The sequence below is a fragment of the Dama dama genome, chromosome 14 (assembly GCF_033118175.1).
Source record: "Dama dama isolate Ldn47 chromosome 14, ASM3311817v1, whole genome shotgun sequence".
In the NCBI taxonomy this organism is placed as follows: domain Eukaryota; kingdom Metazoa; phylum Chordata; class Mammalia; order Artiodactyla; family Cervidae; genus Dama; species Dama dama.
This window is the reverse complement of record NC_083694.1, coordinates 62096244-62109843: the sequence shown is the minus strand read 5'-3', so window position 1 is coordinate 62109843 and position 13600 is coordinate 62096244. Positions and strand designations below refer to the sequence as shown.

At 36.7% G+C, this 13600-nt stretch overlaps 1 protein-coding gene across 2 annotated transcripts in view; it reads left to right on the top strand.

The window, feature by feature from the left end:
- EDEM3 (ER degradation enhancing alpha-mannosidase like protein 3) overlaps positions 1–13600 on the top strand; it is a 72565-nt gene that overhangs the window by 21280 nt on the left and 37685 nt on the right. For both annotated transcript variants that reach the window (XM_061160923.1, XM_061160924.1), the window contains exons 3-6: positions 4442–4542; positions 5081–5120; positions 9377–9489; positions 10587–10740. In XM_061160923.1, the coding sequence (XP_061016906.1) occupies positions 4442–4542; positions 5081–5120; positions 9377–9489; positions 10587–10740 (408 nt within the window). The remainder of the gene's footprint in view (positions 1–4441; positions 4543–5080; positions 5121–9376; positions 9490–10586; positions 10741–13600) is intronic.

Here is a 13600-nt window from a genome sequence, read left to right as displayed (position 1 = left end):
GATGTACAGCCAAGTAATTGGAGATGTTCTAGTCCAATTTCATTAACGCAGCTATTCAACTTAAAGAACCTACTTCATTGGCTATGGCCATGCATGGAGGGCCAACAACATCTCCCGACACTTTGGGTGTTAACATTTTTCCCTTTAAAGCCTGTCTTTATTCCTAATGCCCATGTTGTGGTCAATGCAGCTTCATCTTCTCACTCCACTGTTCAGTTTTGGTATTGGAAAATTTCTTATTTTCAAGCTTAGCTATGTATTAAAAATAATTTTAAAAAATTATACAACATTTCACTGTGTAGTAGACAAGAGGGAGGATTCTTGTGTGTGCTTCATTATCATTTAGACTAGACATACGCTGTCATGGTTGTTTATCAAAAAAACAATCTACTCAAGCTATAAATATGCCAAGCTATAAAATGCCTATTAGTTGAGTCATTGTGTTGTACACCCGAAACTAACATAATTTGTACATCAACCTATTTCAGTAAAAAGTACCTATTAATATTAAGAAATATATGAGACCTGTGGTGGAAACTGAATTCATAAAAGAAGATTTGAGCTAGTATATTGATAAAGTAGTCCTAGATGAGAAGATTCAGTTGGTCAAAAAATATCAATTCTCCCCAATTTAGACTCTTTCAATTAAAATTTCAATGGAATTTTAAGGAAATTTTAAAGTTATCCAGAAGAGTAAACTTGAAAAACTTATTAAGAAAATTTAGAACAAAATAATGAGGGGAGTGAATTGCTTAACCAAGTAGCAAGGCGTGTTGCAAAGACTGATTGATTAACACAATGGTTTTGAAGCAGGAAGTAGGTTTGTAAAACAAATAGGTCTGTAGGGCAATAGGAGTAGGAACTAGGTCTGTAGAACAAAGTAGAGGCTATACAAACGTGTGTTCATGTAGACACTTTATAAGCTATATTTCAAGCAGTTAGGGAAAGGATGAATTGTTTAAAAAGTGGTATTTAGGAAATTGGCTGCTTGGGAGAGAAAATACAAGTACATTCCCACTTCACATCATAAGCAAAATTAGATTCCAGATGGAGTAAATATCTAGACGTATAAAAAATAAAATTATAAGAGTGCAGTTTTCAGAGACCCAAGATAGCCTTGTTAACCATGCCCCAAATTTAGAAACCATGAAGAGACTAATAGATTTAACTACGTATTTAAAGATTAAAGTAAAAGGTACTGTAAACAAAGTTGAAAGCCAAAGGAAAGATAGGAGAAAAAATGTTTACATAACAATGTATAAGGAGTCAGACAACCAATGGAAAATAAACAAAGGGTATAAATAGACATTTCTAAAAAGAAATAGCAGTGGCTAATGCAAAAATGGGAAAGAATGGGAAATGCAAGAATGAGAAAGACTAGAGATCTCTGCAAGAAAATTAGAGATACCAAAGGAACATTTCATGCAAAGGTGGGTTCGATAAAGGACAGAAATGGTATGGACCTAACAGAAGCAGAAGATATTAAGAAGAGGTGGCAAGAATACACAGAAGAACTGTACAAAAAAGATCTTCACGACCCAGATAATCACAGTGGTGTGATCACTCACCTAGAGCCAGACATCCTGGAATGTGAAGTCAAGTGGGCCTTAGGAAGCATCACTGCAAACACAGCTAGTGGAGGTGATGGAATTCCAGTGGAACTATTTCAAATCCTATAAGATGATGCTGTGAATGTGCGGCACTCAGTATGCCAGCAAATTTGGAAAACTCAGCAGTGGCCACAGGACTGGAAAAGCTCAGTTTTCATTCCAATCCCAAAGAAAGGCAATGCCAAAGAATGCTCAAACTACTGCACAATTGCACTCATCTCACATGCTAGTAAAGTAATGCTCAAAATTCTCCAAGCCAGGCTTCAGCAGTACGAGAACCGTGAACTTCCAAATGTTGAAGCTGGTTTTAGAAAAGGCAGAAGAACCAGAGATCAAATTGCCAACATCCGCTGGATCATCGAAAAGCAAGAGAGTTCCAGAAAAACATCTACTTCTGCTTTATTGACTATGTCAAAGCCTTTGACTGTGTGGGTCACAATAAACTGTGGAAAATTCTGAAAGAGATGGGAATACCAGACCACCTGACCTGCCTCTTGAGAAACCTGTATGCAGGTCAGGAAGCAACAGTTAGAACTGGATATGGAACAACAGACTGGTTCCAAATAGGAAAAGGAGTACGTCAAGGCTGTATATTGTCACCCTACTTACTTAACTTACACGCACATTGTGAGAAACGCTGGGCTGGATGAAGCACGAGCTGGAATCAAGATTGCCGGGAAAAATATTGATAACCTCAGATATGCAGATGATACCACTCTTATGGCAGAAAGTGAAGAGGAACTAAAGAGCCTCTTGATGAAGGTGAAAGAGGAGAGTGACAAAGTTGGCTTAAAACTCAACATTCAGAAAACTAAGATCATGGCATCTGGTCCCATCACTTCATGGGAAATAGATGGGGCAACAGTGTCAGAATTTATTTTTTGGGGCTCCAAAATCACTGCAGATGGTGACTGCAGCCATGAAATTAAAAGACACTTACTCCTTGGAAGGAAAGTTATGACCAACCTAGACAGCATATTAAAAAGCAGAGACATTACTTTGCCAACAAAGGTCCGTCTCATCAAGGCTATGGTTTTTCCAGTGGTCATGTATGGATGTGAGAGTTGGACTGTGAAGAAAGCTGAGCGCTGAAGAATTGATGCTTTTGAACTGTGGTGTTGGAGAAGACTCTTGAGAGTCCCTTGGACTGCAAGGAGATCCAACCAATCCATCCTAAAGGAGATCAGTCCTGGGTGTTCATTGGAAGGACTGATGCTGAAGCTGAAACTCCCAATACTTTGGCCACCTCATGCGAAGAGTTGACTCATTGGAAAAGACCCTGATGCTGGGAGGGATTGGGGGCAGGAGGAGAAGGGGACGACAGAGGATGAGATGGCTGGATGGCATCACCAACTCGATGGACATGAGTTTGAGTAATCTCCGGGAGTTTGTGATACACAGGGAGGCCTGGCATGCTGAGATTCATGGGGTCACAAAGAATCGGACACGACTGAGTGACTGAACTGAATGCAAAAAGATATTTATCCTCGTTTGTAATGAAACTTGAGATACCATTTTTTATCCAGGACATTGGCAAAATGTGAACTGTTCACCATTGCCTGAGAGTGTTGTTAAGATTGTATATCTTTGTCTTCAGTTTGATATAGTAGCTAGCATATATGAAGGGGCTTCCCTGGTACCTCAGCTGATAAAGAATCTGCCTGCAATGCAGGAGACCCCAGTATGGTTTCCTGGGTTGGGAAGATCCCCCGGAAGAGGGAGAGGCTACCCACTCTGTTGTTCTTTGCCTTCCCTGGTGGCTCAGACGGTAAAGAATCTGCCTGCAGTGTGGGTGCCCTGGTTCAGTCCCTGGGTTGGGAAGAGCCCATGGAGGAGGGCATGGCAACGCACTCCAGTATTCTTGCCTGGAGAATCCCCACGGACAGAGGAGCCTGGTGGGCTACAGTCCATGGGGTCGAAAAGAGTTGGATATGACTGATCAGTTGGATAAACACAGCACAGAAAAAATGAAATACCCATATCTTTGACCCAGTGGGTCTGGTTTTAGAGATTTAATCCATAGAATACAAGCATATGTACAAGAGATATGGACATATAGCTGTTTATTGAAGCATTGTTTATACAGCAAAAAATTGAGTTCAACCTACATGTCCATCAGTACCCATACTTTGAAATAACGTAAGGAGCAGGTCCTATGAAGTGTGTGGGCTCTGGAATCAGGTTGCCACGTTTGCATTTTTGGATCCATCATTTACTGGTTGCATGACATAGGCTTACTTAATTTCTCTGGCCCTCAGTTTTCTCATCTATAAAACAGAAATAATGGAATTTGTTTAATGTGATAAATAAACTAAAATATATAGAACAGTGCTTAGAACATAAGTACTCAATAATATTAGTTAATATTAAACTATCACTATGCAGTTATTAAAAAGAATAAAATACATCTGTAGAATTGCAGCATGAAAAACCCCACAGTGATTTAAGTGAACACATTTTAGGACAGTGTGTGCATATGGTATGAGTACCTATTTGTAAATGAAATGTTTAAATGATGTATGTGCATGTATTTCTATGTGTGTGGATAGGTCTGGAATGATAAATGCCAGTTCTAACAGCAGTTATCTCTCTGGGAAGTGAAATTGGGTGGAGGGGAAACGGATTGTTATTAGAGTTTTAAGGAAATATTGTCTTGTATTTTACAAGTACATATTTGTAGCTAAAAAGTTTTCTTTTAAGGTTTCATGGACTGTAAGAATAGTAAAACTTTTGATTAATTTTTGTTAAAAAAACTGAAAAGTTATGTTCTCTAAAAGATGTGCACTTTCCTCTTACTTTCCTTAGTGACTCACTAAAGACTTTCCTTGCAGGAACATGCTTACCCAGCGGATGAACTCATGCCTTTGACCTGCAGAGGTCGGGTTAGAGGCCAGGAGCCAAGTCGGGGTGATGTTGATGATGCCTTGGGAAAGTGAGTATTAAAGGGTATAACATGGCATCTCAAAGTTCTCAAGTCTTAAGGCATCTTAGAGGCAGTGTGTAATTGTGTATCTGGGAATTGGTTAAATTTCAAAGACTGCTTTAAGTATTACATTAAATTCCTTTATTCCTTTCTGTTATCTTTTGTGCAATATTAATCAGTTTACCTCTTAGATCAGTGAAAAGTTGAGTCGTTAAGATGAATGTGACTTTTAGAATGTATATAGTTGTTGACACTTAAAAGGTGTTGATGCGTTGGTATTTTTTATTTGCTTTTAAAAGAGCTAATGAATATTTCTGTTCACTTTGAAAGATTTGTAGTTATGCCTAATGTAAATGTGGTGTTAAGGCTTTTCAGGTTCTTTTAGTGTTTTATAGGTTACATGGTGCTGTAGATGCATGAAAGTGCTAGTTAATGAAATAATGGAAACTGCCAGTCAGTCAGTAGGATGCAGATAATGTCTTATATGTTCATGGATACAAATATTCAGAATTCTAATGTTTTGCATCTCACTATTCTTGTTTCATAGGTTTTCCCTGACACTGATTGATTCTTTGGACACTCTTGTGGTAGGTTTGATTCTTCTTAAATTATTTTATAAATTTTATGTGTGCTTAAGTACTATGAATATAATTGTAGTACTGTAAGTCTGAAATAGAAGCTTTCAGAATTTAAGATAATTTGATTCTTTGCTTCAAAATAAATCTTTCATACTGTTGAGTTGATAATGTCATGTGAATGTCAAGTGAAATTATGTAGAATCATGGAGATACTTAAAATTTATAGGTATGTTAGCTTACATGATGGCCCCTTAATCAGAAAAGTTGTTTCCTTTTGGACAAGTAGGTTGAAGCTATTGGAAGAAAGTAATTCTAAAAAATGCTCTTGATATTCTTGTTCCAGAAAGACATGCTGCAATGATACTGAAATTGTTAAATTGAAATTTTTATATATTAGGTCCATTAAAAATTTACTTCTTTCTCAAAAGTGATTTTTAATACCAAGTGATCACTACTTGCACTCCTTTTAAACCTGATGGGAGGCAAAGTTATTTAAATTAATTCTCGTTGGGTGTGGTTTGTGATGGCAGAGGGGAATGGCTCAGTTCCAGCTGTCATGATTTCTGAATGTAGTATCTTTCTAGCTTTTTACTCTCAGATCATTTATGGTTTAAAAATAGGCTTGTTTCAGAATTTTCCTTAAGGCATAATTCTCAAAGTTGAGTTAATGTCTAAAGTATTGATTAATATTTTAAAAAACACAACAAAAAATCTTTGTGGTGGCAGAAACTTTTCAGAGCCTGGCTTTTCTTCCCAGTACTGTTTCTACATTTTTATTTCACTGGGTGATTCTTTTCTCTTTTTCTTTTCTTTTTTAATCAGAGACTCTCAACTATATCAGCACCTTAGGAATATTACTTACAAAGTTTAAAAAAATATCCTTCTCTCCCAAGTTATTCTGATTTAATTTTCCTGAAGTGGGACCCAGCATTATTATGTATTTCTCTAAAACTTCTTTTTGTTTATAAAATTTAGCCATAGTTGAGATATTTTTTGTTGAGAAGTCCATGATTGTTCAGACCTTTTTAGCTGTATCAGAGTTTTGAAAGTTGTGATTTCATTTTTCAGAAATAAAAGGAATGTGTGAACCACATTATAATGACTGTAAGAGACTATTGTGTACCTTATTTTTGGTTTAGTAGTCCTATGTGTTCTGCTATGATAGGAGAAGAGAAAAAGATAAATAGGTATCCCAGGAGACACAAATTGCCACCCTGGAAGAAGCTAAGTGGTGTTATTTATTTATAAGTATAGCTGGATGATACACCTCATGTATCTTGAGGTGTCTTGATACGGGGGAGTGAGTGAGGGGCAGAAGCTGTGTATTAGGAAAGACCATAGGTGGATGTACATTTGTTTCTCATTCTGTCATCTTGGCTTTATCCTTATATAGTGGAAGCTCTCCATCATCTCTCTCTAAGCTCTTAGTGATTTTTATGAACCTCGACCTCAGATATTCTATGTGTTTTAAAATTTTTTTTATCGGAAATGAAGGAGAAAATGTATTTCTAGGCTGCATAACTTCCCTATATTTAGAAATCTACTGGTCTCTCATTGAGCAGCCATTATTATGAATAGGTTCTATTCCGCTTTGAAATTAAACCACTTTGGCATTGGTTCTCAAAGTATGATTCCAGCACCACCAGCATCAGCATCACCTGGCAACTCGTTAGAGATGCAGATTGTAGCGCCTCATCCCAGGCCTGTTGAATCAGAAAGTCTGGGAATAATGCCCAGGAGTGTTTTTTTTTTTTTTTTTAATAAGCTTCCAGATGATTCTAATATATGCTAAAGTTTGAGAACCACGTGTAATGATGCAGTGCTTTTTAAACTTGTTTGCTACATATCACCTGGGGATCTCGCTAAAATAAAATGCAGATTGTGATGGAGTAGACTGAAGGCAGGCCCAAAGCGATGTTTTTCTAGCAAACTGCCACTTGGTGGTGCTGTTGGTCAGCAGACCACACTTAAGAGTACTGGTGTAACCTGAGTTCTTGCTCCTTGTGGCAGGGAGTACCAGGAAGTGATCGTATAATATTAATATGTGATGTTGGCCAAATTATTTAGCTTCTCTGGATCCCTGTTTTCACTTCAGAAGGGCTTAGATTGGATATCTAAGGTACCTATTAATATCTATTTAAACAGAAGAATTAAAAGAAATTAGTTTGAAAGTTTTTCCTACATTTAGAAGGAATGTTGTACATTTTATCAATACAAGTATTTAATATTTCTAATTTACTCTGTGATCATTTTTTGATTTGTGGTTTCTTTATTTGAAAATATTAGAGGACATATCACTTGGGACAGGATGCAACCTTGTTGTTTTTATTTTGGTCTTACCATAATATGTTAAGTAGAACTTCTGTTGTCAGAGTTTGATCTTTCAATTTAAACTCTTGTTCATAATTCTAGACGTCTAGTTTCTATTGATTGTAATGAAATCAAACACTAAAACTTTAAATTTACACTAAAGTCAACATTACCATGAAATCTACAGCGAGAAAGATACTGAACAAATTAAAGGGGGAAAGGAAGAGACCTGAATTTGTTCTTTGTTATCAGTTAGGAGCTTAAGAAACCCGTCAACTAATGGAGCTGTTAGAATGAATTTTTAGCTAATTATGGACAAAACTCTTCTCAATTTTATTCTTCTTTGAAACAGATAGTGTAGGTACTATTCTTGGGAGCAATTCTCAGGAGATAGACTTTGAAAGAATAATTATATTAAAAAGATGTGTGTGTGCGCGGAGTGAGTAGAACAGTTGTGTCTCCCAGAAGTGATACAGGTCTTTGTGCATTCGCATTTGTGGCTTCAGAATTTACATGGACTTTGAGACTGAGAAAGAAAAGCGCTCAATTTAAAATCAGGTTTTATATTGTACTATACTCAAGGCTTACCCTAAATTTTACTTAAATTTTAGTCAGACTCTTATGTTTTATGCCTAAATTAGAATTTTTAAAATTTTTATTCCCTTTTGGCTGTGCTAGGTCTTCATTGCTGTGCATGAGTTTTCTCTACTTTAGTTGCGGCGAGTCAGGGCTACTCTTTGTTACGGGGCACAGACTTCTCATTGCCGTGCCTTCTCTTACTGCAGAGTGCAGACTTTTAAGCGCTTGGGCTTCAGTAGTTACGGGGAAAACAGCTCATTAGTTGCGGCTCCTGGACACTAGAGCATTGGCTTAGTAGTTGGGGGTGCATCGATTTAGTTGTTCCTTGCCATGTGGGATCTTCCCAGACCAAGGAGCAACCCTACATTCGCAGGCAGATTCTTAACCTCTGGACCACCAGGGAAGTCCCCAAATTAGAATTTTTAGTGAAGTATCAGATCAGATGAGAAAGCACTATAAAATATTATCAAACAAAAAGATTAAACAGCCAGGTAAAGGAAGACTTACTTTTAATGGACCTGAGATCTAAATAACATCTACTTGTGCAACCTTGATTTAGACTGAAAAATGGACACAACCTGTGTAATGACAGTGACCCTCTTCTGGAGCTCATTGCAGGCATCCCGAGTTCTTAGCTTGTCAGGATTGTAGACCCTCATGGTAGTAACGGTCATAATAGATAGTAATGGTGTCAAACACTTACTAAGTCAGGTGCTTCAGGTGCTCTACTAAAAGTAGGTTGCATGCATTACCTCATTTAGGAAAACAGACCTCTGAGGATAGGTATCTCCTCTTTTTGTAGATGAAAGAACAGGCTCAGAGATGAGACTAAGGAACCAGAATTCAAATCAGAGCTTGTTCTTTAGCCCAACATTGCACTGCCTCCTCAGTTAGGGGCCATGATGTCCATGGGGTGAAGATGGCAAGCGTTGTATGGTTTAGGATCAATTGATCATTCCCTGGAGGATGTGCTTTCTTTGGAGACTAAGCAAGTTTTAAAATGATACTTGACGAATAGGGTGGGTTTTGTTTTGTTTGACTTGGGAACCAAATCCCAGTAGAGTTCACCTCTTGGAGCTCTAGGTCATGGGTTATACACACCAGCTGACAGTTCTGATGATGATTGTTTTAAAGTCCTAATGATTTTTCAGTGTGCCTAAAAAAAGGTATATAAAGATTCCTTGGAATATAAATAGGCATTTAATCTTTTTCAGTTTTAGATAGTATCACATTTTTATAATATGCTTAAGGGAAACATTTTTTTTCTGTGTTATTTTTTATAATCTTAAGGTATTAACTTGCTATTAGTAGCTCATTCTGAGGATATTTTTCTGTGTCTTGGTTGAAAATTACTTTCAATAATTTTCTTCTCCTAGGTATTAAATAAAACTAAAGAATTTGAAGATGCAGTGAGAAAAGTTTTAAGAGATGTTAACTTAGATAATGATGTAGTTGTATCAGTCTTTGAAACAAACATCAGAGTTCTTGGGTAAGTATGTGAGATACTAAACTCTAATTTTAATAACAGAGGAATAAGGGTATGCTCTTTATTTCTTGGTGGTAGTAAAGCAAGAAATTTCTTATGTTTAAAAAATAAAAGGTGGGATACTGTAAAACAGAGACTGCGGAATGACCCTGCTATATGTGAGGCACAGTCAGCAACAAGCTTTGGAAATAGTTGCAGACTCAAATCAAAGGTTATCTTGTATGTTGTTAAAAAAGGACTGACAACAGGTCAAGTATTTGCATATTAGCTACATCCCAGTTTTTTTTGCCAGCTTATCTATTTTACTAACCTTAGCACTTCTTCAAGCCAAACTGAATTTATAGGATTACCTTTGAACTAACAGTTTGAAATATTCTTGGAACACAGGAAGTGCAGGATTTATTAATTCACATTTCAACATTATTACATTTTTATATTTAATGGTTATTTTTGTGTTACTGTAACCCATTTCCTTTTGTCGCACAAAGTAAGTCTATTAATCAGTTAAATTAAAAAAATAGTTTTTTAGCTTTTCACAGAGTTTATTAATCTATTACATTTAATAAAGAGTGGGGAATTTTTGTTAATGTTATACTAGAAGTCAAGAGATTTCATGGTGCTATAATTAAATTTAAAATTTGTTAAAATCAAATGTGTTAGAATAGGTTGTTTTTTATTTTAAGAAAATGTAAGGTATTTAAGAATGCCAAACCCTTTTGTTGTTGTTGTTTAGTTGCTCAGACGTGTCTTGACTGTTTTGCTACTTCCATGGACTGTAGCCCACCAGGCTCCTTTCTCCATGGGATTTTCCAGGCAAGAATACTGGAGTGGGTTGCCATTGTCTTCTCCAGGGGCCAAACCTTTTACAACAGTTAAAACATTTTATTCTTTTTTTTTTTTTTTCATACTGGCCATGGTTTAATAATGGTTTTTATAATGGTTTGCCACAAACTGAGTAGCCAGAGTTAGGTAGGAAATTATGTTCTGTGATTGTTCCTTATGTACTCTAAATTGTTGGTAGCAAGATACCCACATCTGTTTAGGTGATGATGTGTAGGTATGTGTACAATGTGACTAATGTTTCATCTCTCTGGTTGTAGGGGTCTTTTGGGTGGACACTCACTGGCAATCATGTTGAAAGAAAAAGGCGAGTACATGCAGTGGTACAATGATGAACTTCTCCAAATGGCAAAGCAATTGGGTTACAAACTTTTACCAGCTTTCAATACTACCAGTGGCCTTCCTTATCCAAGAGTAAGTAATTCTGAAAAATGTGGCAGCCTTTGTATACTTTGCTGTTTTGAAAGAATCAATTTTTGTGATCCAGTCATCATTCCTTACCTGCTTAAGGCTGGAAAAAAATTGCTTCAAGCTCTATAACAAATTTATATGACCATTTTGGTTAATTTGCATCTGAATGGTTTGGTAATTTAGATTTGTTAAAACTTTTTGTGTCATTGCATAAGGTTATGCTGCAGAAGGAAGAAACAAAATGCCAGACTAGAACTTGGGCCCAGAATTATTTGTGCAGACGATGTGGTGGAAGCAGTAGAGTAGGTGTTCATTCTCCAGAGGAGAGAATATTGAGGGAATACAGGACAGAGGGGAATGAGGAAGAAGTACAGCAGTGAAAAGGAGATTGTTCGGAGACTTAGGAGGAGAACCACAACGTGGTGTATGGTATTAAAAATACTAAAAAAAGAGTTTGAGAAGGAGATGTTCCAGCAAACATTAGGATAATTAGGGGTAAACAGAGCCTTGAAGGATGTAATGTGGCAGAATAAAGGGGAAGAAGGATTCAACGTAGGTGAAAGTATAGGGACATTCATTGTAAGATTTCCTCTGTTAGTAGTTAAGAAGAGTTGGCAGCACAAGCACAGTCAGTTGAGGGAGTTTTTATTGTTATTATTATTTATTTGGCTGCGTTGGGTCTTTCATTGCTGTTCACGGGCTCTTCGGCGTGGCAGGTCGGCTTCTCTGTAGTTGTGGCAGGTGGACTCAGTAGTTACAGCTTGCAGGCTTAGTTGCCCCGCAGCATGGGTTCCTCAGCCACGGACTGAACTCTTGTTCCCTGCATTGCAATTGCAATTCTTAACCACTGGACTACCAGGCAAGTCCTAGGAGTTATCCCCGCCTCCCCACCTGCCCAAGAAAATTTTATATTTAAGGTAGAGGGAAAGGAGCTATTGAAGATGGGAAGAACTCTCTACTGATATATTTCATTATTAGTAACAGTATTACTCTTTCCTTCTTACCTGGGCCAGATACCTCAACCTATTAAATGCTTTATTTGTTTCTTTGTTTTCTTTATTGTTGAAACTAATATAATTGTATTCATAAACTATTACAAATGTGTATTTTACTCTTTTCTCTCTAGTTTTTGCTTCAGAGACTTAAAAATTAATCTTACTAAAGCATGGTTTTTATCAAATTGCCCTCAGAAATTTACTGACTCTGCCTTTTGCAGTGAATGTCCTTTAACTTCCAGGTTTCTTTCTGGTTTGGCAATCGACTTCCATTCTGAGGTTCTCTCATACCCCTACCCCAATGAAATGCATGTTCTGTTTCAGACAAAATAATCTGTTTGTGTTTTTCAAAACACCTAGGGAGTTTTTGGTTTTGTTTTTCATTTCCAAACCTTTAGGCTTGCCATAATAACTTCTCTGCCAAGATAAATAAGACTTATTTCCTCCATCAAGAAATCTCTGACTGGAGATCCAGCGCAATATTATATGCTTTTCAAACTGGAGGTCGCAGCCCATTCGTTTACCCTTTGATTTAGTGGATCATGAAAACATCTTTTTTGTTGTTGTTGTTTAAGAAACAGACTAGTATTAAATTCTTATTTAAATTTCTATCTATTCTATGATATTTTTAAATAGCTTGTCTGTGAATATCTTTCTACACATCTTTTTTACTTATTTCTTCCTTAGGATAAATTACTAGCAGGGAAAAAAGCCGTAAAATAGGGAATGCTTTTTAAGGCTTTGTGTGCTTATTGACCAGTTGCTCTTCAGAAAGGTTCTACTTTATACTTCTATGTTATGTAAAAGTGCATGGGTCATACTGCTGCCCACACTGTGTATTATCTCTCTTCAGCCAATTTGGGCTTCCCTGATAGCTCAGCTGGTAAAGAATCCTCCTGCAATGCAGGAGATCCCAGTTGGATTCCTGGGTCAGGAAGATCCGCTGGAGAAAGGATAGGCTACCCACTCCAGTATTCTTAGGCTTCCCTTGTGGCTCAGCTGGTAAAGAATCCGCCTGCAATGTGGGAGACGGGGTTCAATCGCTGGGTTGGGAAGATCCCCTGGAGGAGGGAATGGCATGGCAACCCACTCCAGTATTCTTGACTGAAGAATTTCATGGACTGTATAGTCCATGGTGTTGGAAAGAGTTGGATGTGACTTTCACTTTTAGCCAATTTAATGAGGAAAAAATGGAAACATGTTCTTTCTAATTTGAAATTTCTTTTGCTTGTGTGGTTTAAAATTTGAAATCTCTTTGCTTATTAGTGTGGCTTAAACTTTCTTGTTACTCTTTTTGTTTCCTTAGCATATTAAAATTGAAATCAAAATTATTTTAAACCATCTAAATGTTTAGTTAATTGAATTTACTTTTAGTAAATATTTTTAGTTTTTATTATAAATGGAGGTCCTGAATTTTGAAGAATCTAGCAGTTCTTCACTTTTGTCATAACATGAGAAGCAGATAAGAAATTGAAACAGAAGCTACTAAGGTCATTATCGTAAAACAAAGTCATATTACTTACTTATCCTCAGAAGTATCAATATAATTTTTAAAATTATTTTTTTAGAAGAGGACTACAGGTAGAAAATAACTACCTCCCCATCCTTCTTAAATATACTTAGTAAATACTGCTTTTGCTCATGAAAATTGGTACAATCAACCTCCCTTGGATATGAGTACATAATTGATAATATTTGCAATAATGGTTTTAACACAGAAGTATTTGCTGGACAGAAATGCTATTGAACAGTTAATGGTTATTTTTTTATGCCCACATAAAACCCTAGAGCTCATTTCTGGTCAGCTTGGTTCAAGTTTATATTGTGGTGTTATTTGGCTCATTGAAACATTTTTCTTTGTGTTATTT